The sequence below is a fragment of the Cygnus olor genome, chromosome 1 (genome assembly GCF_009769625.2).
Source record: "Cygnus olor isolate bCygOlo1 chromosome 1, bCygOlo1.pri.v2, whole genome shotgun sequence".
Taxonomy (NCBI): domain Eukaryota; kingdom Metazoa; phylum Chordata; class Aves; order Anseriformes; family Anatidae; genus Cygnus; species Cygnus olor.
This window is the reverse complement of record NC_049169.1, coordinates 190,369,506-190,396,933: the sequence shown is the minus strand read 5'-3', so window position 1 is coordinate 190,396,933 and position 27,428 is coordinate 190,369,506. Positions and strand designations below refer to the sequence as shown.

The following is a 27,428-nucleotide window of genomic DNA, read 5'->3' as shown; positions in this document are numbered from 1 at the left end:
ACTTTCCAAAAAGACAATATCTGGCATTCTACTTTACAGATGTGAACCAAAGAACATCCACTTTCACTTCTGCTGCTCATTACATAATGAACAAAGACAATATAGAAACACACACATGCTGCCTTCTGATTGTCAAACTCAAATAAAATCCTATATAGAGGGTTTGAAGGCAACACCAAGATTGCTGCAGTATGTGTAACAGTAGCAAATTATTCAGACAGTTTTAAGAAAAAAGATTATAAAGCAGCTTAACAGGTTGGCTCTGGGTAAGTTTGCTCAGTATCTTAAAGTTGGTGTAGCTATTAAGAGTCATCGTAACGCTGTACCCTGTATTTCTACCATATTCTTCTGGCCCATTTTTCAGGCTAAGCATTTTTCACCTCTCTTCTTCCCTCCCTCACCAAGACTCACTCTCTCTTTCTGATTCTTCATTATATTCCCGTTTCTTCCTCTGCTTACCATCTCTACATTTCCCTGGACATTCATAACCACCACACACCACAAAAATATGAAAAGGGAAGCAACAGCACCAGTATATTGGCAAACAACAAAAAAATGAGATTCCATCTCTTCTCTTTCACTGGGGGAAACCTTTGAGCATGCACATCTTGGAATGACAGGGCATTCACCTACCCACTTCTCATCTCTGAGAGCAAAAAGAAAGACCAGACCTCTGCATAAAAATTAAACAGAGCTTACTTAGATCTCTTCACCATTTGGTTCTGCACTAAAGTAGTTTGTTACACTTTCCCCATCCCTTGCTACAACCAGGAGGATCATCAGCTCTGAACTGGAAGCTGCTCTGCTGAACTAATTTTGCCTTTTATATAAAATACTTTAATGAAAAGTAACAGCAGCTTCTTCATATAAGTACCTCTTAAGCAAACACAGGAGTGAAAAAAAACAAATCAAGGACTAAATATAAGACTTTAATTTACATTTTTCTCTCCTCACATTTACTTATCACCCATCAGAGGTGATCCAAGTCAGTTGAAATGAAGGGCCTGACATTAAAAGGATATAATTTGGAGGAAGGAAGTTCCAGCTTAAGACCTGATTGGCTAGTGCAAGATAACGCTGAAACACTGAAGACATCTGAGCATTGAGGTTTTCACGTCTGCTGAATTCCTGAAGTACCTCTACTGTGAGCATGAAGATCTGCCGCAGATCATCCTCCTATAGTCAGGATGAACACAACATATTAATAGAGTCTCTCAGTCATTTTTGTGTTCACCCAAGTTTTCATTAAAAAGCAGAAAATATTCCAAAGTTGACAGCGAGAACCCCCATCTTATTTGCCAAAACTAATGCAACATGTTGGTAAATAATAATAAAAATATTTACGTCAGTTTAGTCATTAAAGGAAAAACTTAACATCTTTTTAACAACTGGTGGAGTAGGGGTGTGGTCTTTGGCATAAAAAAAAGTTGGTAAATTGTTCCACAACAGTCAGAGTTTAAAGCAATGCCTTCACAAAAACATTTCTGCCTGGCCAAACAATACATCTGAGACAACCAGACTACACCATCTGCAATAATATTTTTAAATACATAGCTCTCCTTGGCTTTAAACCAAAGCTATATTTAAGACTATCATTGTTCCACAGAGTATTCGTTTTGTTTGCAATTGGTAGCCAAGGAATTAAAGAGCCCAACCGTGTAAAGATCTGTAGCTCTACATTCATAAAATGGGCAAAGAGGTGGCACTTTTTTGATACAAGTATTTAAAAAATACATTATCAATTTTCCTAAGGTAGCCAATATCTGTATTTATAATATATATATTAGTGCAATTAAATGCTGTCAAGCATACACTAACTGAACACACCTAGTGCAAGAAAGTACTTCTGCTTCTTAATATATAGATTTTAGAAACACAGGTAGCATATATTGATACAGAACTAGTTTACCTGAAATATACGTTTACAGTTACCATGGAACTCCATGCTTAGTCCAATGTTGCTGGTTTTACTTGAACTTGAGAATTCGCTCAACAACGCCGTTAAAATGGAACAGGCCAAAGTTTGCTATAAAAAAAATAAGGGGGAATAATATAACTAAAAGATGTCCGACAACATAACACCACCTACATTGTCCTTAAGTTACTTTATTAGCATATTTCTGCAGCTATTAGTTCAGTTTCCTCTAACACAAATTAGAACAACTCAAACTTTCAGGATTAGAGATGCTTGGGTGAGCCATCTCTGAAATCATCCAAGCTCCACCCTTACACAAAAAATTCAAGTATCTGAGCAGCATAAAAAACTAGCACCTGTACAATCAGCTCTACAAAATGGAAACAAACACCGCAATCCATTTGCCAGCCTGTTAATTTTCTCTCCCCATGCACGTGGTTTTACAGGTACTAGGATCAGGGAAGATTCAGTTTATACTTTTTTTCTATCCATCTAACAGTTCAGATCACTCTGAAGTTTATTTTGGCACTTCTTTGCATTTGCTACACTTACCGTGTTGGTATTTGATCATGATTAAACATATACCACAGAAAGTGATAAAAGCTAGTCAAAAACAGCACCTGCAATGCACCCTCTTTTCCCTCTCCCTCATCAAAAAAGGGGAGGAATATGCAGAAAGCTCTAATGCTTAAAAGCTTTTAGATACTCTCCTCCAAAGCACAAGATCCACAAGCCTCAGAAAGAACCTTGAAAGCTACTCTTTCGGAATGGTGTCGCTGAAGCGATATAAAAACGGGTGAGGAAAAAAAACATTAATTTTAGAGAAACAGATACACGAAGATTATATGTTTAAGTATCATCTTCATTCTCAAAATTTAAGGTAAGGTAAATCAAATGCTTATGATAGAACACAATTTAAAAGCCAACTTTTCTTTATGAAACTTTTCCAGCCATAGTTGCTATTTTTGAAATAAAAAAGGCTTTTTTTCCTGATGCCAAAGTCCAGTAGCCATCATCACCAGTTTTAATAAATTTCTGTAACTGAACGTTAAACACAGAAGAAAGCTAATGCTGTATAACAGGGATGTAAAAAGTACTTCAGAAGCGTGCCATATACTAATGTAATAAACACAATAGAAACTATATACCAATGAAATGAAAACGCTTTTTGTTAGACAGACTCTTAACAAAAAACTTGAAGATCACTGGCTATACTCCTAGACCGTTCGGAGCCAAGGTGCCAGGGATGGACAGAGGGATAGGAATTGTTAAAGGGTCATGCATGCCAGCAAGTGTCCAGGGGTTAAACAGAAATATGCACACTACCTCTGAACACCCGAAAGATTAAAGTGGAGATGATACTATTTATGCAAGCTCATACAACAGCTGAGACCAGTGCCATCCACCCACCAACTGCAACATCTTTGTTCAGAAATGCCTCTGAAGTCAGTACCTTGACCCCCCAGACAACTAGTTATCTTAGCTAGTATACACTAAATTAACATTCTTACTTGCTAAATAAGTCCCAGACAGATCAAACATAGCAGCTTCCTGATAACATATGGGTGTTCTTTTCTACTACATAATAAAGCTGTACAGCAGGCCAGCATATTGCTGATCAGTTGCTAAATCTAAATTTTCCCATTTTAAGGAAATAACTATTTATTTCAAGAAGGCTATTTCAAGTAGACTATTTCTCATCTAGTCACTCATGATAAAAGCAACAGTTTGCCAGTGAAAAACACCACACTTTAATCTGCTCCACCAGAAATGCAATTTTGTCAGTTCTATATAAGATTCAGAGTACTCCTAACTAGCTCAAACACTTCAGTATTTTATTTCCAAATTTCCATGTAAGCTATTTCTGCAACGAACTATTATTTAAATTTGCAGGAAGTCCAGATTTGAGCTGATATAAAAATTTAGGCTAACACTGAGTTTCAAGTCCAACATTAAGAGTTCCATATGAAAAGAATTAATCTGATAAAAAGAAAAACAAACAACCAAACACAAAAACACAACCCACCCCCTCTACCCCCCCAAAAAAAAGAGAAAGAAAAACAGTGAAGTTAAGCTCTAGAACAACACTTCAGATAAGAATACATGTTTTTAAAGGAATAATGGAGAAGTTTCCAGAGAATACTGCCCAGTTCCATTCTGTGCCAGGAGATGCAGACATCTCACAAGGCTCTCTAAATACTTTAATAGAGACTTGAATTTATATTTGAATTACAAATGCACTGATACATCACTACGTCTCAGAGCTGAAAAGTAAGGGCACCACTAGTTGTAATCACAGATCCCCAGAGTTTGATGCTCCACGATTACCACCCGGTATCAGTGGTTGTGCTGCTAAAACTGCTTCACCGTGAGGAGATCTCCTCAACACGCTGCCATTCGGAGCAGCACGGGACAAGCAGGGCAGTGATGCAGACCACCCATCCCTGGCAGCCGGTTGCCAATTACTAGAAAAATAAGTGGGTTAGAACGACAGATAAGGAGCAAATGGCAAAATTATGTGTTCCCACTGTGACTAGAAATATTTAGTATCAGCTGAAATTGACATCTTCTCCTTTCATTCTCTCTCCATTGTTTGTACAGTATGTAACCATGTAGCCTTTCTGTTCAAGTAGTAACATGTTAAAGCATGAAAAAAATGGCATCCTGGATGTTTTTTAGGCTTTCCTCCTGGTTTCAAGGCGAAATTTAAAAGGAAGGATAAATTTTAGGATTCATGATGAAGAAAACTCCTCAAAGACGTAAGAGCAGTGGCTCCTTGAACTACAAAAAAAAAAAAAAGAGCTGTTTCTGAGGGATCCTGCTTCGAGCCTGATGCAAAAGTTGGAGACATGACCACTGATTTCAGCAACAGGTATTTCAGGTAGTTCTGACCTCGGTAACTGCTCTGAGCACGGAAGGAGGAAAAGAAGCACGTTACTGGAGATCTTCACACTTTATTCCTTCCAGCAGCCTCGCTCACAGCAAACACCAGGACACACTGCAGCCCTCCATCCTCCTTCCCTCCCCAAAACTTCTCCCTCCCGCTGCTTTCCCAGCACCCCACCACCTCCTTCCCTGTGGTATTTTGCTTCCTGGCGTGCAAATCCTGCCTCATCCCAAGGGTGCTGTGGGCATGAGGGGCACACGTGTGCCCTTGTGTCGCTACCTGCCCCTGCCCCTTTCACCTGTGAGGAGCTGTAAGCATGCCCGGATACCCAGATCACCAGAGCAGCAGCAGCAGGCCAGAGGAAAGATTGTGGCCTAAAATTTAAAGTCTACCTCAACAACAGGCAGAGGAGACTGCCACACAATGGCTTTCTAGAAGGAAGAAAGTTTACACAGTTTACAGGCAAGAGCAGAGGGACTGAAATTACTCTTTGTGAAGAGTAATTTCACTATAGGTTAGTAAGTAAAATTTTAAAATACATTTTTTGAATTTACACATTTGGTACGTACACATTTGGCATGACGACAAAAAATCTCGACACAATTTGCTACGGTATTAGAAGAAAGATTTCAAAAACCTGAAAAGCGACACAAATTCATAGAAACACAGTTGTGCTCCGTGAAATAAAATCACTTCCTTTAACAAAATGAAATTGAATACGCTTAACACATGCGAAGTATTAAATTTTTTAAAGGTTTTCTGCCATGCCACTGAAGAGATGAACAATCCAATTTAATAATACCATACAGTAATAAGTAGAAAATGCACGTGATGCCGGGCATCATATTAAAAGTCAGCTCTGAGTGTCTATTGCCCAGTAATGCCATTAACTTCATACCAGTAAGAGTACACCTCTGAACGTGGCTTGACTCACTTGCTAGCGATTTCACTAGTTCTGCCACAAGTACATGCCCAAACAATAACCCCATCTAACAAAATAAAATACCTCTCTTGTCAAGAGCGGACTGCCTCTGAGAATAGCTTGGCACTCTCCCCAGTTAGCTTTATTACCAGGAATAAACTTTATGAAAGATCGCTATACATAAAATAGACTCTCAGCTGCTCAAACAGAAGATCAATGGGACTTGTGATAAGAGATTAACTTGGCAATCAGACACCCAGTAGTGACATCGTTTTAGTGGGTTTCTTTTTAAATAAAACACAGACACTACAGGAGGGCCATGCACCATTTTAACAGCAAACATTTATTCATAGTTCATAAAACTCAGATGCATTAGGAAAATGCAACTTATTCCTGCAAGTGGAATGTCCCCTATAACAAAAGTTAAAGCCATAATGTTTGAAGGGATTTCACACTTGTGCCTGGACTGCCCATGGAATAAGTGAACTGCTTCATTTGAGGGTAGTTAGGTTACAAAGCATCTGAAAGGAAGAAGAGTTCAAATGTGGCTTAGGAAAAAATGGACATGTGGTACACCAGCTCCGAGGCAGAAAAGCCAACAGACAAAGCAGACAACTACACCACCAAAAATGCTTTCCCTGTTCTGAAATTCAGGCTGTCAAGAGGCTTGATTTGATCATTCATTTCTCTACAATAAAATGAACTATCGAGCTACTGCCCCACATTCCCACATACTATGCAATGTCATTCATACCTACAGAAAAAGGAAGCAAATATATTTAAAAGACTACAGATCTCACTTATTTGCAGAGCAAAGATCTACTCTGTTACATTAAATCATTGCCTGCCTGAATGTGTACTTATAGGACTTCGTCTCAATTCTTTTAACACAAACTTACTGAAACCAAAGGGAAACACCAAGAAGCATTTAACAACATCCCTAAATCAGCTAGTTTTAACTTGTGTGAAAGCAGGAAGAGTAGGACAGTAGATCTACTCAGAGGTAAAATTTGCTGTGCTGTTTGTAGGTGATAGAATTCTGTGGTGAGAATACATCAAAAGCAGTTTTACCAAAGAAATTGTTTAAAGCAAGGCTTCCTTTATAAAGGAGGTAACAGGCTTCTTCCCTAACTTCCCTGAACAAGCGCAGCTGTATATCCTAACATTTTCAGAGAACATAAATCCCCAAAACATAAGCTGCATCTCCAAATGCAAAGGTAACAGTTAACAGGATGGCGACAAGACCAAAAGAAATACAATTATGTGCACAGAGTAACTGGGGACACTCCAGATTTTCAACACGTAACAGGATTGCAACAGGGAAATTAAGAAAAAAAAAAGCCAACAACCAACACGCCAGGAGCTGAAGAAGAGCTGAAGTAGTAGGTCCCAAACAAACAGCAAACCAATGGAATATATTCTGAATATAGGCAAGCACCAGAAGAACCCAGTGGACTTCATCTATTTTATCCTTCCCAAATGAGCCGACTGGTGGAAAAAGAAGCTGTGGAGCAGGGACTGGACGATAGGAATAGGACCCACAGCTGCAGATTTGTGCTGTCAGCAGTAACAGACTGGCTGGGCAGAGCACCCCTTTCCTCCCCACTCCTTCTCCACCACGACAGATGAGCGGCTCTGGGTTAACGTGCCGTGCCTACAGCAACACAGGCAGTGAGACCACGCTTCTGCTTCTTGGGGGAAACCTGGACTAACCATGCAAGGCAACCCCCCAAAACTAAGCTGAGAAAGAGGAAACCAATTCCCCTGCAAATCACTGGGGGCCACAGGAAGATGATCTTGTGGCATGTGAAATATGCGCACTTTGGCCAAAGGGAGAAGAGAAGTAGCAGCTTCTAATGATTGCTGAAGAGGTCGGTCCAGGCTGAGTTTGCTCAAGCTTGGGGTGCAAAACGTCCTTTTCTCTGTTTCTCTGGAGACAGAAGATTTGAAGCAGAAACCAGGAGGTGGGAAAAAAGTAACCTTGTAAAAAAAAAAAAAGTGAAGGTCTGAAAGCCATTTATCTAGAGGTAACATATCCTTCCTCCAGGTTCTTGCCTGAAAAGCACCAGCTGGATCTTCTCTCCTACGGTAGTTGCATGAACAAATCCAAGACCCTCAATTAAATTCAAAATATCAAATAGTAAGACTAACCATGCGGCTTGCCATCAGTATAACCCAGCGTTAGAATTAGAGGATGATGTATATTTATTTTTGGCAGGTCATGCTCCTGGCAAGTGCTCTTTGGCAGGCAGGAGTCCGTTCTCTCTCTACTTTTCCCAGTACTCATTCCTGGCCTTGGCCCCCTGTGCCTGCCATACTGTCAAGATGTGCCAAATGACCTGTGCTACATGGCTGTGCTCCAGAGCAGATCTGCTTTAAAAAAAAAAAAAAAAAAAGGGCTAGGAGGGAGAAACCTGGTTGTTTTTACGTTCAGTAATAAACTGTCTGCCTATGTATGTCTTCAGAAAGGTAGTGCCCCTGAGAGGGAATAAAGACCAAGCAGACAGGGTCAATAAGCTTCTTAAAGAGGCTCTTCTCCTGAAGCCTGCTTATTTGCATGTCACCACAGTACTAAAAGAAATAAATATATAGTTATAACACATGGAAAGGTATTGTTTCTTCCTTACCACTGAATCTACATCCAAGGGCCTCCACATCTGCACATCTCATGAGATGGCCAAATTGAGGAAATAGAGCCTTGGAAACCATACACAGAACAGGGAGCACACAGCTCTCCTCTGGATCATGGCTCCTCACTTTCCAACCCTGTCTTTGAAACCGTAGCCCTATTGTAAATGATAATACTGGGAGCTGTGAATTTGTTAATATTAAAGTTATTAAGCAACTAAGCTGGAGTATGGTATTTTATCTCTGACAAAATAGGCTTTCTTTCAAAACAGAAATCTGAAAGCTTTAAAAAGCACCCTGGTTAATACAAGCATTGAAAAATACTTGTATTTTAAAGTTCTTCTGCAGTTTCAACCTTGCACTTGGAGTAGTTTTTGGATCCCTAGAATTCCCCAAACTATCTTTAACACCTGAGCCTAGGTCTTTATAGGCCACTTGTGAAAATGAAGGAAACAAGTTAAATATCCTAATTTACCATCTGTTTTTTAAACTCAGTATGTTTCAAGGGCAGTAAGGTGCACAGGAAAAGGTAGTCATTTTTTTGGACCAGAACATATAGCTGAGGGTAAAGACAAGGCATGTGTGTGAGGGGGAAATAACATAAAAGGTTTTGTCAAAATTCTCAAAATGTAAAAGTCGAGAGAGCCTCTCCAACTCTTACACTACCACATTAGACAGCAACAGCTAGAGAGGGATCAGAGTAAAATTCTTCTTAAAGAACAGAAATAAGGCCCATAAATGCTACATTAACATAACTAGTCATCTAGTCAGCCATTGTTATTGACAGATTAGTTGCACAGAACCACAGAATGTTTGGGCTGGAAGGGACCTTGAAGACCATCTACTTCCAACCCCCTGCCATGGGCAGGGACACCTCCCACCAGACCAGGTTGCCCAAAGCCCCATCCAGCCTGGCCTTGAACACCTCCAGGGATGGGGCATCCACAGCTTCTCTGGGCAGCCTGTGCCAGGGCCTCACCACCCTCATGGTTAAGAATTTCCTCCTTCTATCTAATCTAAACCTACCTTTTTTTAGATTAAAACTGTTATTCCTTGTCCTATCGCTCCACTCCCTGACAAAAAGTCACAGAATCACAGAATCATTAAGGCTGGAAAAGCCCTCCGAGATCATCTGGTCCAAACATCCCCCTACCATCAATATCACCCACTAAACCATGCCCAACCTTTCCTCTAAATCTTCTTTGTAGGCTCCCTTCATATACTGGAAGGCCACTATAAGGTCTCCCCAGAACTTTCTCTTCTCTAGGCTGAATGACTCCAACTTTCTGAGCCTTGAAGGGAAAGCCACATATTTCAATGAAGATAAATGCCCAGAGTTCTGATTGTTCATATTTCCCATTCTTCACATGAGATCCACATCACATTCCCAAGCAGTTTTTGGTAACCTGGAACATCTCCATCTCTTCTCTAGCCCAACTTCAAATATCAGGAAACAGACTAACATATTTGTAAATTTTAAGATAGAAGCAAATGTTGGGATCGCAGAGTTCTTCCAGCAAGTCTTGACAACTTTTTCATATACAGAAAACATAAGGGTTCAGATATGGAACTATATAGTAGGATTCATCCTACTGTATGCTTTGTAGATCCAAAAAACACTGCTTCTGAGGCTTCCCAGTCCTGTGTCAGGTCTGCAGCAGTTGGACCATGTCTGCATCCGCCTACCCGTGTTCTGGAAGAATCCACATCCTAGTGCAGACAAAGTCCATCTGATTGTGTTTGCATGCAGACTGGTTCCTGCTCCTGGGAATTGATTACCTTAGCTGCCAGGATTCCTGTCCTTCTGGCAGGAATGAAGAACAAACTAAATCAATCCTTCGGCTACACAAAAGCACAATATTCTAACACAAATAGAAAAGGCCAAGAAACTGAAGGTATTTATAGTTGAGAACTTGGCCCACACAGTTCGTCAAAATCAGTGACAGAAAACATGTCTTTAGCATTTTCAGATTGGCTCGTGACACTGTGCCTACTGCCAGAAACTCTGTCCCCCAGAGATGAAGACTTTGAAAAGAGATGCTGAAATCGCTATTGAAGGGAGCTTACAGCCTGTCCTTGAGCAGGGTTGCTTGTGTGGACGCTCTAGGAAGAGCCAAGAAAGAACAGAAATAGAAACTCCAAAGCTAATCTTCATCCCCCCAGAGGTTTACTACCTAAAGTTGTTTATAAATTAGCAGGCAGACAGATCCTCTGCACTCTGCTTTCTCTTCTCAGACAGAGGTCTCTTCCATAGGACCCATAAAGGTCTGTACTGTGGAGAAACAACAACAGGAGCCAATGCTCCAGGTCCAAACCCTGGCTCTAACCACACATCCTTCCTATCCCTGTAGTATTGCCTCTCCTTAACACCCTGTTATTTTCTTAACAAGTACATAGTGTTCCACTATTAACAGATTACTCAATACTAAAGCCAGCTTTTTAATCTCCTGCCCACTTTCTTCCTCTCATCACTATTCCTCTCCTTCTGTTCCTTCTGATCTCTTCCAGTTTTTCATTCTCAACAGTCTTGCTCACACATCAGTTTGCGACATTATTCAACATGCCTTCAAGTTCCATCCTGAAAACACATCGATTTCTGAAGATATTTTTAACCAATGCTTGGGAAGAAAAAGGACCCAAACACAGATGACAGTAGAATCTGCATTCACTGCTGTCTTTACACCTACATTCAGGACTTGACCCTGTCAACATGTTACTGAAAAGTCCCCAAAGGTTATGGAACTAGTACAGGTGTCTGACAGGAACTGGACAGATATTTGCAGGGAGTGGAAAAGATTAAGTACCTACTTCATGCTTATAAAATAAAGAAGGAGCAGGTAGCTTCACAGCCCACACAGATGAGAAAACAAGCAGGAAGCAGGCAAGAGACCACTTTGCTTTTTTAAAAAGGACTCTCTCCGTTCCCAACTGCTACGTAAGTTAAGTAGCCACATCTTCAGCTTAAGCCAGCCCTTTCCTTCACATTTAGTCCCAGGTTCTTTACGTTCCTTTTCTGAATAGACCAAAAAGTGTTTTCTTTTCCCTGCTGTAGTGACAAAACACGTCTTCTTTTTTCAATAGTTTCCCATCCAGTCTTTCCTTGTTACCCCAATAAGACTGATTCAGCTGTAGGGTCACCTGTAGAAAGCCACTGTCAATGGCTAAGAGCCATACCTGAAAGCTTTGAACACTTCCAAGCACAAAATGACCTGCTGCTGACCACAAAGGTTATTTCTGCAGCTGCTGGACTGAACCTCAGGGGGGAAGACGCAAATGGGTGGGCAGTAGATCAGAAGAAAGTGGGGAGCAGAAGTCTGGAAAGGATGCAGAAATGGATGAGGAGGCCAGAGAGAGAACTGGGAGTCACAAAGGTGTGACAGGCTCCAGAAACTTGAGAGTATAACGCTGGAAGCAAAAGCGCACAGCACATCACAGCAAGGACATGATTAAAAGAAGTTGAAAGAACCAAGACAAAGAGAGGTACTGAAGGCTGGAAAACATCCACTGATCTCTCCCAACACCCATACCCCGTCCTATCTGCCTCCCTGATTGGGGTGGCGGCCTGTTTTTGTCAATAAACAATATAAACATATCCAGTAGAGTGCAGAAATGTCCATGGTGGTACATCTTCAAATCACTGGGCCAACACTGTACCCTGGACCTTGAAAGCAGTACCACCACCTCAGCTTCATACCATATCCTGAAGCACTCTTAGTGCGGACTCCATGTCACACCAACACAACCGCACCACTGCCGCTCCACTAAGAGCCTAAGGGGCACAGCACAACACCACGGAGATGCTGATAAAAACACCCACCCGTATTTGAAAAGTTAAGTTTAAGTGGACATGTAATTTATTACCTTTCAAATTTATTACATATTTATACAAAGGCATACCCTGAACTCAGAGTTTAGCTGTAATAGGTACTGGGGTAACACACAATATTATTACTGCTTCTTATTGTGTCTTAAACACACCAAGTCTTGGGTCACCTGAAACTGTGCCAGCACGAGGAATTCTCTTGCAGCAAAGTCTCGGAAGACAAAACCATTTGTAAGAACAAATCTTTATTACTATACAAAATATAGTATTTTACAACATAAAGCCCCCTGAAGTACATGGGAGCACATGTTTACTACCAGCCTGTCAAAACGTACTGTGCTTTATGGAAAACGTGTTCCAACAGCATCACGTGTCACTTTTTTCTAATAAATTGTATTAGCATATTCTATAATCAAGACATTTTTAATACCCTTCCTAAAACTTGAGCATAAATACTTTGGAAAAACTACGGAGAAAGTGTTGTTTGTGAAAGGGGTGGGTAAGGGGAAACTTGGTCTCTGTACGGTGGCAGCAAGCGGCGCTTGGAGAAGAGGAGAGTAAAATCCTGCCCCTTCCCCCAGCTGGAGCTCAACTGTGATGCCCTGCGCTCTGCAGCAAGCCTGCGGCGATATACTTCCAGCTGGCAGTCTTAGCGTGCTGCACGCTGTGCTCAGCACAGCGTGCCTGTGCATTAATGCATACACAGAATACAACTCCAGAAGCAGCACTGTGCAAGTTAACTCAGAGATGACTTCTCTGTGAACATCCAAAGTTTTGATTTACTCCCTACTTGTATCTTTTGGAAAGATCATATAAGCTACATAAGCACACACAGAGGCATGCAAAAAGCTTTTGAAATCCTCCATTGTAACTCCATTTAAAAAATAAAACTACGTTCCCTGGAAGAAAGCACGAACTAAGCATTGTTCTTCTAAACAAATGCCCATTTCTATCCAAATTATACACAACCAAAAGGCTGAAATGTTCTCATTAAGGTAAGTAACAGTGAAAGGTTTAAAAACGTAACAGAAATTTCCATACCCTGGAGGGATCTCGGTTGTGCTCAGAGGTGACACACTATTTTTAGGACCATGACATGAGCTGCATTACTTGTAGTACACTTTGATCAAATTTTTCAGAGTTAAACATTTGCTGCTCACAACTAGCGTAACTGCTGCTCTAAGCGCACAAGAGTCAGTTCCTTCAAGGTCTGACTTTTCTGAGAAAAGCTTCAGTTAAAGATTTCAGCACAGATCTACATAATCTTTGATTTGCAATTGGTAGAAGAAAAATCACCTCTTTAATCTCTAGTTACATGCCTCTATTATGACCTATTCTAAACATATCTCCTGGCATAGCAAACGGAATTTCACTAAATGCACAGATAGATATTGGACACCTTGTTTCCACTTTGAGCTCAGTGTGGAAGGTAACGCTTACCCCAGTAGTATGACATTAAATCTAGAATAAGTTTTGTATTTCCATTCCCTGTTTTCCTTCCTCACGCCCCTTTCTCTCCACCTACCCGCCTCCTGGTAGCCTATTGCGACAGCTGAGCCACAGGAGGGTGCAGCACTGCACAGATGGAAACAGGACAGTGCCACGAACCTGCCAGCTAATGGAAAATCCATTTCAGATCAAGCTGTTAAAGAAACCCACTGAAACAAACAACAACAAAAAAAACCTATCGTATTAATGGCAGGTAAAGTGGCTATTCAGAGAAGCCTAGACCCTAAAAAACATGGTATAGCGTCTACCACATACTACTACTAGTCCCAAGGCATTTTTATTCAGAAATCTCAGATTTAGTAAATGATTGCTTGAATAGCTATCAACTAGCTCTATCCAGTTCTAATGGTTATCAAACAAATTGAATACTTGTTGCTAATTCTCATTTTTATATAAGAAAAGTAGATTTTATAAATCACTAAGTACACAACTTTTACACTAATATAGATCGCTTAAGTTTTGAAGGGGGAGGAGAGGGACAGAAACTTACCACAGTGGGGTTACCGCTGCTGATCAACTGGCTGACTTCATGAAAAATGCTTTTGCAGTCGATAGATTTGTCTAATGATCCCCGTTTCACTATCACTGCTACTGCTAATAGAATCTGCTCCCGAACGTACTTTTGAAGGCTGTAAACAACATTGCAAAAATAGATTTGAAAACAATTTTGGAAATCAATGCTCAAAGTTTTAAATGTAATTCTTTTTCAAACCTTGTGTATGAATACATCAAGGCAAGCTGACAACTCTATGGAAGTCAACTAAGTGTTAAGAAATTGGAAGAAAAATTACTGTTTTATTGGTCTTCCACCACTATCCTTGGAAACACAAAGATAACAAGGCTATGCAGAGTTCTACACGTTCAGCAGCATTTTTTCTTATACTTACTTAGGCCTTTGTAAGACATAAGTTAGAAGGAATGTTCGCAATGATTCGATGCTAGTTTTTTCCAACAGAATCCATTCTCTTACAACTGCTTCCATTATCGCTGTAGCAGCTTGAAAAAGAACATAATCCACTTTACTAGTTTCTGTGGGGAAAAACAAAGTCAGTTTGAGTATCGAAAGACAGACGTATTTATCTTCTATATATTTCTAACAAAAAATAATGGACTTTACTATTAAATAATTATTAAACATAATTTTGTTACTATGAAAACAAAGAATGTATACTTTAAAAGAGGAAAAAAAAAAAATCAGTAACCCAATTGAGTAAGAGACTTGGGGGAAGAAAAGCTGGCTACACCAGGAAGCGGCGCCCAAGATCAAGAATGAGACCACTAACACAACTGTGGAACAAAAAATATAGATGACAGATTTAGTCACAGTACATTAAAATATGATTAAATTGTCAGCTATGCCAAAACGAAGAGTCCTCTATCATTCGAGTGCTTGCCTTTGGAAGCAACGGTACATAGAATTACATGCATTTTATGGATGGCAATAAGAAGTAACTCACACCTACAGATAGCATTTGTGCTTAATTACCAAAGCAAAAGTTTTACTGGCTGGTGTATTTAAGGTTTTCTACACTAAGCTTAAGCTTGCATGTTTATCTTGAGGTAGTCAAAATATAACTTCTTACTGAAGTTTAGAAATCATTAGCCCTTATTATTTGAATATCTGATTACTTCGTACATACGCAGGCTAAAGAAACTAGAAAAAGATGTTACGGAAAATGGTGACTGTTTATACTACAATCTAAAGAGAAGCCCCAGAATTTGAATGTAATTCATAACACGATGATATAAAGCTACAGGGCTGTTTTGTTGGGGTTTCTTTGTTGTTTTTTCCTGTTTGTTTTGGTTTGGGGGCTTTTTTTTGATCCTTTGCTTTTAAAAATTTTAACTTAGAAATAGGAGGTAGTATTTCACTAGACAGTTTCAAAACAGTTCGAGTCTGTAGAAAACAGCAAAAGCATTCAGAAAAAGCATAGCCACAAGGTGGCAAAAACAAAATATGAAAGGTGAAATAAAATTCCAGAGCCAGAAATGGAGTTTGGGCTATGGTGCGCAACCTGCCAGGACCAGAAAAAATGTGTTTGCTGAAGAAAGCCTCAGTCATGGGATGGTGGTCCCTAAACAACTACAAAACAAACTTTGTTCCACTGAATATACACACACAAGTCTATAATATGCGTTCCTTTATATGCAAGTTCTATACCAAGATAGCATCCAATTTGCTAGAATGTTTATAAGTAATTTAATCAGGCTTCAAAACTAAACCCTACCCAGGTAAACATGCTTAAATTAAAAACAAACCACCTTTAAATCTACTAAGCTTAATTTGAAAAACTAAGTAACCACTTAATTAAAAGATTAATGTGCATGTCCAACACATACATAAAGATGAGCCAAATTATTCCTGCACAGGAATTTTAATTCTGACACTTTCTAATTTCTGGGTCTCTGTTTTTTCAAACTGTACAAAGCTCATACAAAAAGAGAATGCTAGTAAAAAAATAAAAGAGGATGGAATTTCTTCTTTGCGTCAAGTACCACAGATGCACAACTGCAATCATTAACAGTACAGACCTCCAGTACTCAGTGTAAGCTTACAACTAGTCACAGCACCATTATCCTCTACATGAAGTTACTAAAGAAAGACAGGACAAGCTTTGCCAGTACATTTAACAGCTATAAGCTTACAGCAGAAGAACGTAGAGCCTCATGCTTTGTGGGTTCAACTACAGGTTTCTAAACAAATCATACAGTGGTGGCTCCTCTCCTTTTCATTATGCTCATCATCTCAGTTGCTCTCCCTGTGTGGCTCATACACTTCATGAACACCATCAACGTTATTATCGCTCTCTATCTTCCATTCCAGTTTCTGTCTTGAGCACTTTTCTCCTGTTTCTTTTTTAAAGCCAGCCCTATCTGCCTTCTGGTTCCTACCTATCCTTACCTGCTCATATTCCTTCAATCAGCTGTTCTTTCTGTCCACACTGTATGAACACTTACTCAAGAAGCAAAAAGTCTGGGGAAAAGTCTTTCTGTTCCAGGTTCTTTCTGTTCTCGGCATCTCAACTACCTACTGGAGAAGCCACTGCAAGGAAAACTGCCCTGTCTGGAAACTCACTGGTTTCTCAATGGTGATAGCAAATGAGCAGTTCAAAGATGTATTATTTCTAGACATTCAAAAGGCATTAAACCAAGCTCACATTCCTTCCAACCAGTTATATTTCAGAAGAAAAAACGGAATTATCACTGCAGACATTTTTCGTTAATAATGCTAAACTGTGTTCCTTTCTTTGTCAATCAGATGCAGAGATATATCCCTTAGCACAGATAATATTGCTAGGAATATTTCATAAATTTCCATTACTTCTAAGTAGTGACAAATACATCACTTAGAGCTCTAAATGTTCTGCAAGCAAGGTTACTTACATATGTTCTTTTGCCCACATAAAATTCTTTAAAAATCAATGGTGGGGAAAAAATGGGGTGGGGGGAGGAGAGGAAGGGTGAGTTGTCCTAACTAAAAGCAAAAAGTGTCGTTACAGCCTTCACGACCAGACAAAGTACTAGTGTAATATCCTAAAACCTTGAACTCATTTGTAGAAAAAAATTCGGTTTGCAAGTGGGTGTAGGAAAGGAACCACACCCTGCTCTATATATTAATGCATAATTTAAAAACATAGTAGAAGGCCTGCAATATTAATACCATAATATTCGTGAATTATACTTCTCTAATCCAGAAAATTTTGAAATAACTTAAAAAACACTGTGGAATGAATAAAGTATGAAAATAATCATTTTAGACATTAGAAATGTCTAAATTCTTAAATATCTCTCTGTTCCGCATGGCAAAATCTTTGGAATTAAAAGTTGCTTCCCCCTGCTGCGTGTGTTCTTTTCCACACATTTCCAGGTTTTCCAGGAATTTTTGATAAAAGATGACACCTACCTACCTCTTTCCTTCCCCCACACATACAATCCCACAAAACTTGGAATCGATATTCTGTTGCTTCTATTAGGTGGACAGAAATTTTTCCAAATAATTTTTGAAAAAAGCTGTGCTGTTAACAGCAACTAAGACATTCAACCTGAAATAGATTCCTGCCATGGAAAAGTTCATCACCAGTACAAGAGCTGGCAGCAGCAGATGTATCAACCAATAGTATAATGGGAAGTATCAAGCAATCCTGCTACAGATTGTTCTGCAAACTCCACAGATTAGACAGTATTACAATAAGCATGTAATAGAGGAAAGGCTAATCTATTACATCAGTTTAGTAACTTTGCCAAATGAAGTTATACTTTACTGACTTCAGAGCTGCCAGAAACAAAACCTAGAGCAGCATGAGGCTTCACCCTCTACCATTACTGATCTTTGGCTAATGCTATTTAGCAGCTCAGCAGACATTTAAGTTGTAGTTTCAAGTAGACTTTAAGCAAAAACGAATGCCAAAAGAAGCAGCCTTGCCATCTTGCAACTACTAACTGATCCCTCCTATTCTTGGTGCCATGATTTCTCATATTTGGGTAAAAACATTTGCAAAGCGAACCTGGAACAGTTTTTTGATCTGCTTAAAGCCATCCTGTTTATTTGCCAATACATTATTCAGCTTACCATGTGGCCACCGCACAGGATGTAACATGTGAACAGGACCTGGCACTGAATGTTGAAAGCAGTACTACCCCTTTCAACAGCAATGCCAGATTCAAGCTCTTCCAGAAGAGTAACTTTTAAATCAATTTTTGTAGGTACTGCTTAAACACAAACACAGTGTGTTACTAATACAAAGATCTGAATTACTTTGCTTACATTTTAAAAACATTTCTTACTTGCTTGTAAATCTACTTTCAATACTTAAAAACAATACGTATTTCAAATCTTTTAAATGAGACGTTTGTCCAAGCCTTAAAGAAAATAAAATACAAATTAAAAAAAAAATCACTAAGTTCTTCAGTTTTCTCTGTTCCGCATGGCAAAAGCCCCTAACTGGACAAAGCTCCTAACAATCTGTTCTGAACGTAATGTTGACCAGGCTTCCAGCATAGAGCCAGCCTGAGATCCCTTCCAAGCACAGTCATTGTATAACTATTATACTGAAACAAATATATGAAACATGAAATTTGAGGGGGAAAAAACAAAAACAAATGCCACACAAACAGAAAGCACCCTTCCTCAAAATTAAAACTAATGTCCGTACTCCCAGCTGTAGAAGAACATAGCTCCAGTTAGAGAAACTGATTAACTGCATTTATTAAAACTTACCCAAAATATGCTTGCAAACAGCAAATGGTGATTTTGATTTCCGAAACGATAAGAATATGTGCTCGGCATGTTGGCGTTGTTCATTATTGACCATGGAAGGTGGTGCCTGAAAGAGAAAAGAAGAGTTACTCAAGTACTAAAAAGCAGTTACACTACAACCCAATTGTAAATACGTGAGCAATGTCATGAACTTATAAATATTTGCCTTGTTAAATATCAAAAGCAAGTATCACTTGGTAAAACTACCTGTTCTTTCTTAGTCACAGCTTCTTCTTCTATACCACTGTGCATTCACATTGTGTGCTCATAAGTGTGACCATTAAGACATCAGGCAGAAAGCAAATAATTTTATGTTCTGAATGATGCTTGAGAAGATTGTCAACCCAATCCTTTTTTTCCCAAACCAAAAATATCATTGCACATCAATTATGTTGTCAACATGCAAACAGTCACAGAAACAAAGTTCTATTTTTTCTTTAGTTCTTTCTTTTTTTTAAAAAAAGACTTGAATGTCTAATAAAGTCGAGGGATTAAGAATCTCGACTATGGATATGCTTTAAAATCACATATTGGCAGTAACATACTACCCTCTAGTGTTTAACATTAAAGTTGACATCTTAAAGATGGAGCAAGGGCTCAGATTCTGGAGGTCAGCTCATTTGGGGATGGCCGCGCTGGTCCCCCAGCGGCCTTGTATCACGGGCAGCTTGGCTGTCCAGATGACTCCTGCTTTTCCACTACTGCTAGAAGCCAGCTCCACATTGCTTCTCTAAGTGAAAGTCACCTACAAATAAAGCACGAAACCACACAGGACCCTGGATTATCATGAGGTGGGATGGAGCACTGATGACAGTGCTAACAGTCTGCAGAGCAGACTTGCCACACTGAGCAATCCTGACACCCCCACCAGGCCACGAGGTAAGAACAACCCTGCAGACAATACCAGCTGTTCGCAAAGCCATGCTGTTGTTCCCCTTTGCCATTAGTATTCTCCAACGTTGGGTATTTGGTATTTATCTCAACAAGTACATAGCAAAAAAATACTCCTACAGGGAACTGATATCACAAGGCAGTGTAAGCTGAACTGATACACCTTTAAGAAAGGAACGCACGCAGGTAGAAAGACTATGGCTCCATTGATAGAAAGGACCTGGGGATGTTGGTCAATACTCGTCTTACCACGAGCTGACAGTGTGCCCAGGTGGCCAAGAAGGCCAATGGCATCCTGGCTTGTATCGGGAATAGTGCAGCCAGCAGGGCCAGGGAGGTGATCATCCCCCTGTACTCTGCTCTGGTGAGGCCACACCTCGAGTGCTGTGTTCAGCTTTGGGCCCTCACTACAAGAAGGACATCGAGGCCCTGCAGCATGTCCAGAGAAGGGCTACGAAGCTGGTGAAAGGCCTGGAACACAAGTCCTGTGAGGAGCAGCTGAGGGAACTGGGGCTGTTTAGTCTGGAGAAGAGGAGGCTCAGGGGAGACCTCACTGCTCTCTACAACTACCTCAAAGGAGGTTGTGGGGAGCTGGGGGTCAGCCTCTTCTCACAGGTAACTACTGATAGGACTAGAAGGAATGGCCTCAAGTTGTGCCAGGGTAGGTTGGATGGCTGGAAATGAGGAGACATTTCTTCTCAGAAAGAGCAGTCAGGCATTGGGACGGGTTGCCCAGGGAGGTGGTGGAGTCACCGTCCCTGGGGGCGTTCAAGGGAAGGTTGGACGTGGTGCTTAGGGACACGGTTTAGTGGGTGACATTGGTGGTTCAGGGACAGTTGGATCAGATGATCTTGTAGGTTTTTCCCAACCTTGATGACTCTATGAGCATGGCCTTGCATAAAAAGTAAAAAGCCAGGTTGAGATGTTAGAGTACGTTACTGAACTTAAGCTGAACTTCTAAACTCCCCATCTGAGTCTTATCCCCGGCAACCCAAGGATCATACATGAGCTGCATTTTTTGATCTGCACCTGCTGCTCCTGGAATAAAAGCATGAACACCTTAGCATAAAGACCAGGGTATTAAATTTAAGATTAGTATTTTCTAGTAAATACATTAAATCTGATTTTATTATTTCATCCTTGACAAACCACAGAAAATGGAAGATTCAAACATGAGCTAGTAAATCCACAGATTAAAACTGATGCTCCTCATTTTCTCAATAATCTGACCAAATGAAGCAAAGGAAAGCAGACTGCTGATCATCTGATTAAGTGGATCCTAATGAGCAGCTGTGCCCCTTCTTACACATCATTTTTTTTTCCCCACTGAAGAATAAGTGCCCTGTACTTTCACAAGCCCGTGCTCTGCTTAAAAAAAAAAAAGCCTCACATAATTAAGGCACGTGCTGCTTGCACGATAAAACCCAAACTCTGCTGCGTGCATCGCATCCAGCCGTCACCAGGAGCTGTCCCCAGCCGAGGTGGTTTCTGCAGTCAGAGCAGCAGTGCTTCTCTGGGCAGGCTCCAACTACATTCAATGCCACAGGCCCTGCTGTGCTGAATGCTAGATAAGCATTTGGAGCAGGTTATCAAGAGCACAGGGATGAAAACACAGCCACAGCCTGAAACACACCTCAGTCTGTGCTGTTGCATATAAACCCAAATGCAAAACACAGCCCCCACTTCTCCCCTTTGTGTGGGTGAGCATTTGTGCAAACACAGAGAGCCAGACCAAGGAAGTGGTCATGAAAAAGCATCCCAAAGGCAGGCTTATTTTTTGCACCTGGATCAGTCCTCCAGCCTGGTTCACCGTAAGACAGCACAGCACAGGACATATGTGTCATAGGGTGCTTTTTTTCAGCACCATTTACCATTTAGAGTACATTTAATCTATGGCCTCTGATGCTGCACAACGTCATGGGAATCCTCTGAAGGCTCAAGAAATACACAACTTTGGTCAATGAAGTTTCATGAGAACTAAGAATGAAGCTTCCCAAAGACAAGTGACTTACTTCTAGTTACCCTCTGCCACCAAAAGGAGAAGTCTCACTCCCTTTCTTGCTCTCACCTGCATGGCCTTGTCACCTCCTTGCACTATCCCTTATATTATCTAGCCCACAATCCCTCCCTCCTTCCCCCCTAATAAATGATACTGCCCTTTTAGCACTACTGATCTTGTAGATCAGCTCTACAAGCTTGTGAAACCTCACTAATTATAGCAACATCAGAAGAAATGCTTTGGGTGTAAGTGACAAAGTCTGGGGACATTTATATGCACATTCTTAGAGCAAGAAAACTAAATCAGGACTATTTGATTGCAATTTTGCATTAACGAAGTTTGAGTTTCTCATGCAAAGTTTCTGTTTCCAGTGTTCTGTAATACTTAAGGACAAACCTCTTTTAGGAAGATCAGCAGTAAATTGCTGCACAACTGTAAAAAAGAAATAATTAAAGCTGTTTTATGGGAAATAGTCCCTTACGCTTACAGTAACTAGAAAAACGCTCTTATTTCACATTACTTTAACTCTTCTGGCTTTTTGAAGTATGATTACAGAAGACCTGTGGCACTTTGGGAAGGCATAAGGCATACCATATTCCTGTATTAATTAAAATAATAATAGTTATATATTATGAACTCACACTCAAAACTGTCATGATTAGAGAAGTGCTACAGGCGAGCTTTGGACTGTAAAGTGCAGCCACCAGAGGGAGCTTAAAGCTCACAGTCTTCTGTCTTCACGGTACTCAATATCAGTTATTGGTAAATTAAAAGTACTTTAAAGTCTAGCTAATTTAAGGCTTTAAAGAAAAACCCAGCACATGCATATTCTGTGCACAAATTTCACATTACAAGACCACTGGCTTAAGTGAGCCTGACACAACAGTGTTGGAAACATACCCCAGCCTACCTGCTGTGCTTGGAAGATCTCCCAGAATACCTACATGTTCATGATCTTATTTCAAATTGCAGAGAAGAGTTTGAAGGAGACAATCAAGCTTAGAGGGAATTAAAAATTGGAATGGTAACGATTGGGTTCCTTTGGCATGCTGAAACTACTGCCAGTCATACCATTTCCCTTTTTGTACTACCTGATATTACTGCTAACAACTATTTGCAAATTTTGTCTTACAAGTTACCTATACAAAGTTCTCCAGGACAAGGATGTTTTTTAGCATAGCAAGATATGAGGTATCACCCCATAAGCAGACAGCTCCTAGGTAACACAGCATTGCAAATAAAATTACTTCCTTTCAGCTACCAGCACTGTCTGGATGCAGAACAGGAACAGCAACAGCAGCATTTGCTGATCAACTCCAGCAGGACCATGGACTCCAGTGACCGTTATCCACACAGGAAAGAAAGAAAGGCTGAAAAAAGACAACACTAGTCTGGCAGACAAATACCTTCAAGGCTGCTACACTTATCTGCAAGCCTGGACAGCTAGTAAGAAAGAAAATAACGTGACCAGTTCTATTTAAGTATGCAACAACAACAAAAATTGCAACAAAGCCTGTAAGCATGTTATAAGACACAAATCCTGCAGGTGTTCAGAGAAATCCCATACTTTTTCTGCAGTTGTGAAAAATCTTGCCTGCCATTTTTTTCTGCTCAATGAAGAAGCACAGGAAAGATGGGGTCTTTGCTTTCTCTTTGCAACTCCTCTGAGAGACCACAGATAACAGCAACGACTCTCCTCAAGTCACCAGCAGTAAATGGGACAGTGAAAAAAGTCCTTCTGAGGAAAGCAGAAACACTAACTTCGGGAGAAAAGAGTCAAAAGTAGAAAACTCCTTTTTTGACTCAAGAGTCAAAAAAAAAAAAGAAGAGAGATGGAGACTGATATTCCCCATGTTATGTTAAACGTGTGGTTGAATCCTCAGCATCTTTCTAATATTTTGGGATACAGACTGATGCAATTTGAAGGAATGTGTTGGCACAGATCATAGGTACACACGTTTTTCTGGTGTAGTGTTATGTACACTTCAAATTTCATTAAATACACAGGGAATGACTATAGCTCTTTCTGTATATAAAGATCAGTTCTGACAGGAACTAGTCCCTCCATTTGCATTTCAAACACAACCAAGCCCAAAAGTTAGGCAGTGATCTTCAGTGGTTAAGAGAGAAATTAGCTTCTTATAAAATATATGCTTCCTTAGACTCTTAATAGTTTCCTTTAACAGACATGCCAACCTTCAATTGATCTTGCACTTTCTGTACGTAAAAATCAATAAAATCATCACGCTTTTCAGGAAATACCCTACCCCATTTTACATGCAAGGAGAAATGCTTTGGAAGGTCAGGAACTGCCGCCGTGAAGCTAATCCCAAGTCAGGTTTTTCCTTCTGTGATTTCCTGAATCCTAACCAACTCCTCCATCAAAACGCTGTGCTCTATTAGAGCAGATGCTTCACAAGGAGCTAAACACAACTTCCGTGCAATTGCCTTTTCATTCCAGTGTGGAACTGGATAAAAAATGAAGTTGGATTCAGGTTTCTGTCAGAAACAGAGGTTCCATCTCAATGAGCTCCAGTTCAGCACACCCCCTTAAATCTCCTCTCTCACGCTTTCTTACCTGTGTGAGCACATTATGAGAAACCCCACTGTGGACAGAGCTTCAGCACCTCTCTCCCTACCAACAAAATAAGGGGAGCCCCAGCACTGCTCATAACAAAGCTCTACTTGTGGCAACCTTAGCATTAGCAATCTGCTGATGTGAAAAACGCAGGAGCCAGGAACACAACAAATTAATCATACTGAATTGTTCCAAAGGGCACTTGGATCCTCAAGAATACAGACAGCACCGGTAGGTTTTTAGCCAGATTTCCCATTCCTTCATCCCTTCATCTTGTACTATGTGAGTATAAAGAAGAGCACCTGACACAGCAGCACCACATAATTCCATAATTTTGTATATTGCCACTTACTTTTTCGTCACCAAATAATCCCTGTCTTTGTTTCTTCCTTAGAAATCTGTGTTACATAACTTTAATTATATTTTTTTTCCTGCTCCTCCTTTGATGGTACACCATAAATTTAAATGATATATTATTCACCAATGCCGTGAAAAAGGGCAGCACAACTGGAAAGGAATAAAAGGGCTACAAATTTAGCATATGCTACCTAGGCAGAAAGCGATTAATGCAAACAAATATTAAAGTATTAATTCACAGTACACTCAAAATAGGACAGTAGAAGCTATGTGAAAGGGTTAGATCAAGCGTCATTTGGAAAACAAACATGACTAGGAAACACCTGGTGAAGGTACATGTGGGAAAAAAGGGGGTAAAAATAAATGTTTGGGGTTTTTGTTTTGTTTTAAATAGAAGTAATAGTTAGATGCAGATAGAGGATGTAAAGTTACACATATGTATTCAGATCCACATGCTTAGTACAAGCGTTTCCTACCTCAATAACATACCTTTTAAAAAATATAACTGAAGTTGTAATTGATGGAAAGTGCCAAGCAATCAATGCGATGAAGACATGAGAATGATAGTGAACGGGTTACAAATATCAGATGCAATCTTTGTAAGCCATTTGAAGTTGTCACTGCTTTTTCAGCCCCTTCCACTTACTTTTGAGAACAGTCTTTGCTTTAAAAAGAGAGTATCAAATCTCCCAGCCCACCTATTGTAGGCAGGCAGTTTCATTTTGAACATCTACTATACAAAATATCACATTTATGATTATAAGTGACATTGTTTTCTTGAAGGTTTTAGGTGTCAGAGTCTATTACTTCTGGACAGGGACAGTATCTTACAATTAAAAATGTCTAACATTCAAGTGACAACGTTATCATTAAAAATCAGTAACTGAAGAGCTTTTCATTCAAGTATTATTGAGTTAACCAGTTTACACTTATCTCTGCATTATACTCTTACTAAAAAGCAAAAAAACCCACCACCCACGATCTCGTATAAACATAATTAAGAATCAGATGAACAACATTTATTCCTTGCAGACAGAAAAGTTTGCTAGAGACAAATTCTGCTTTTTCACAGACTTCTGCTGTGGCACGACAGCACAGAATACAGCCAAATTGAGCATCCTTCTGCAATTACCCAGAGGGAAATCGGCAAATTAGCATGGCTTAAAGAACAATCATGTACTCCTCCAGACTTTGCTGCTTTTTAAGAGAACACAGAAAAAGTGCACTGGAGTGTTTTAAGCTGACACCCACAGTATTCCCACCTACAAGAAATGTCTCCTGTGAACAGCACAGCCTAAACACTAGTAGCATTATGAAAAGGCAAATATGCCTACTGAGAGAATTTTCTTGGATTTAGAACAGATCAAATTGCTTGTACCTGCTACTATTAAAGCCAAGAAGAATCTGTCTTGCCAAAGGCAATGTTTATGTCTGCAAGTAAAGTACATTACAAACTCAACAAGGGCAGAAATAAAAAAAACCTTGAGATTTCTACTGAAAGCGTGACTTCATAAAATGAACCCCAAACTTCCCAAAGTGAGCTTCCCTAGATACGTACGAGAATCTTGCCTTCTCTGTTGTCAAGAGGGAAAATGAAACTGTTCCCTAACTGCAGTCTGTGGGCCACTATCAGCTGATGAAAAACCAATTAAACATGTTAGCTGTTCCTCAAAATGGTGTCTAAACTCTGCTACAGGGAGTCTGGAAGCCTCAAAAAGACAAAAAAATGGAATCTGTGCCGATACACAAGGACAAGCAAAAGGCACCACAGACAGCAGTGTCACCACTGGGTCTGGACCTCGCTGACAGCCACCACTAGGCAAGACGTGCTTCGAGAAGCAGGGAGGGAAGGGAGCCCAGATGGCTCGCCAACACATCAGGCAGGCAAGAAAGACAAGCGACAGTGAGGCATATGCAAAGTAAAAAGATCATGAGTAAACCCGAGAAGCATGTGCAGGGGAACACCATGTGACAGTGATAAGGTAGTTGTGAGTACGGGCAAAAATAGGAGAAAGAGAAAAATCAAACACAAGGGCAAGCAGTATTTTTAACTAGTGCACTTACTGTATTAAGAAAAGCTAAATATATTACTCTACCCATGTAAACGATCATTATAGTGGAGCCAGACCTAAGTCATGAAGTTTTACAGTGCACTTCTAAAATGCTCAAAACCTCCCAAAAGAAAGACTTCCGTGTCTTAAAACAAACAGACAAAAACCCTTAGAGAATTACTTATCAGTGCAATCCTTCTATATAAGCGAGTAAATTATACAGAAGAATGGAATTCCCAGAATAAGGAGATTCCAAGTTTAACCAGCAACATGCCATGCCATGGGACAGCAACATGCCCCAAGACTGCATTACACTACCTTCTGTGGAGTCAAGCCACAAAACTCCATTCCTGTTTTGCTAGTAACCCTTTTCTAGTGTTTTACATAGGCTGTAAGAAAAAAAAAATATCACAGCATATTCAATAACCATCATTTGCCTTAGGAAAACATGGAATCAGAGAGCTCAAATACAGGAGCCAGACCCAGACAGCTGGATGGGTGGCAGCACTCTTCTTCACAGCCTTCCACCCTGTGTTTCTAGGGGACGCTGACACCTAACCGCACAGGAATATCACATCCACTCGTGAAACAGACCCCACCAGACAATGACT

The 27,428-nt window shown here is 40.1% G+C and overlaps 1 protein-coding gene across 1 annotated transcript in view; it reads right to left on the bottom strand.

The window, feature by feature from the left end:
• The window catches only part of XPO4 (exportin 4), an 80,075-nt gene that overhangs the window by 38,713 nt on the left and 13,934 nt on the right, over nucleotides 1-27,428 (bottom strand). The window contains exons 2-6 of the mRNA XM_040544025.1: nucleotides 18,903-19,008; nucleotides 14,572-14,713; nucleotides 14,175-14,313; nucleotides 1,910-2,026; nucleotides 1,023-1,176 (exon numbers count right to left, since the gene is read on the bottom strand). Coding sequence (XP_040399959.1) covers nucleotides 1,023-1,176; nucleotides 1,910-2,026; nucleotides 14,175-14,313; nucleotides 14,572-14,713; nucleotides 18,903-19,008 — 658 coding nt within the window. The remainder of the gene's footprint in view (nucleotides 1-1,022; nucleotides 1,177-1,909; nucleotides 2,027-14,174; nucleotides 14,314-14,571; nucleotides 14,714-18,902; nucleotides 19,009-27,428) is intronic.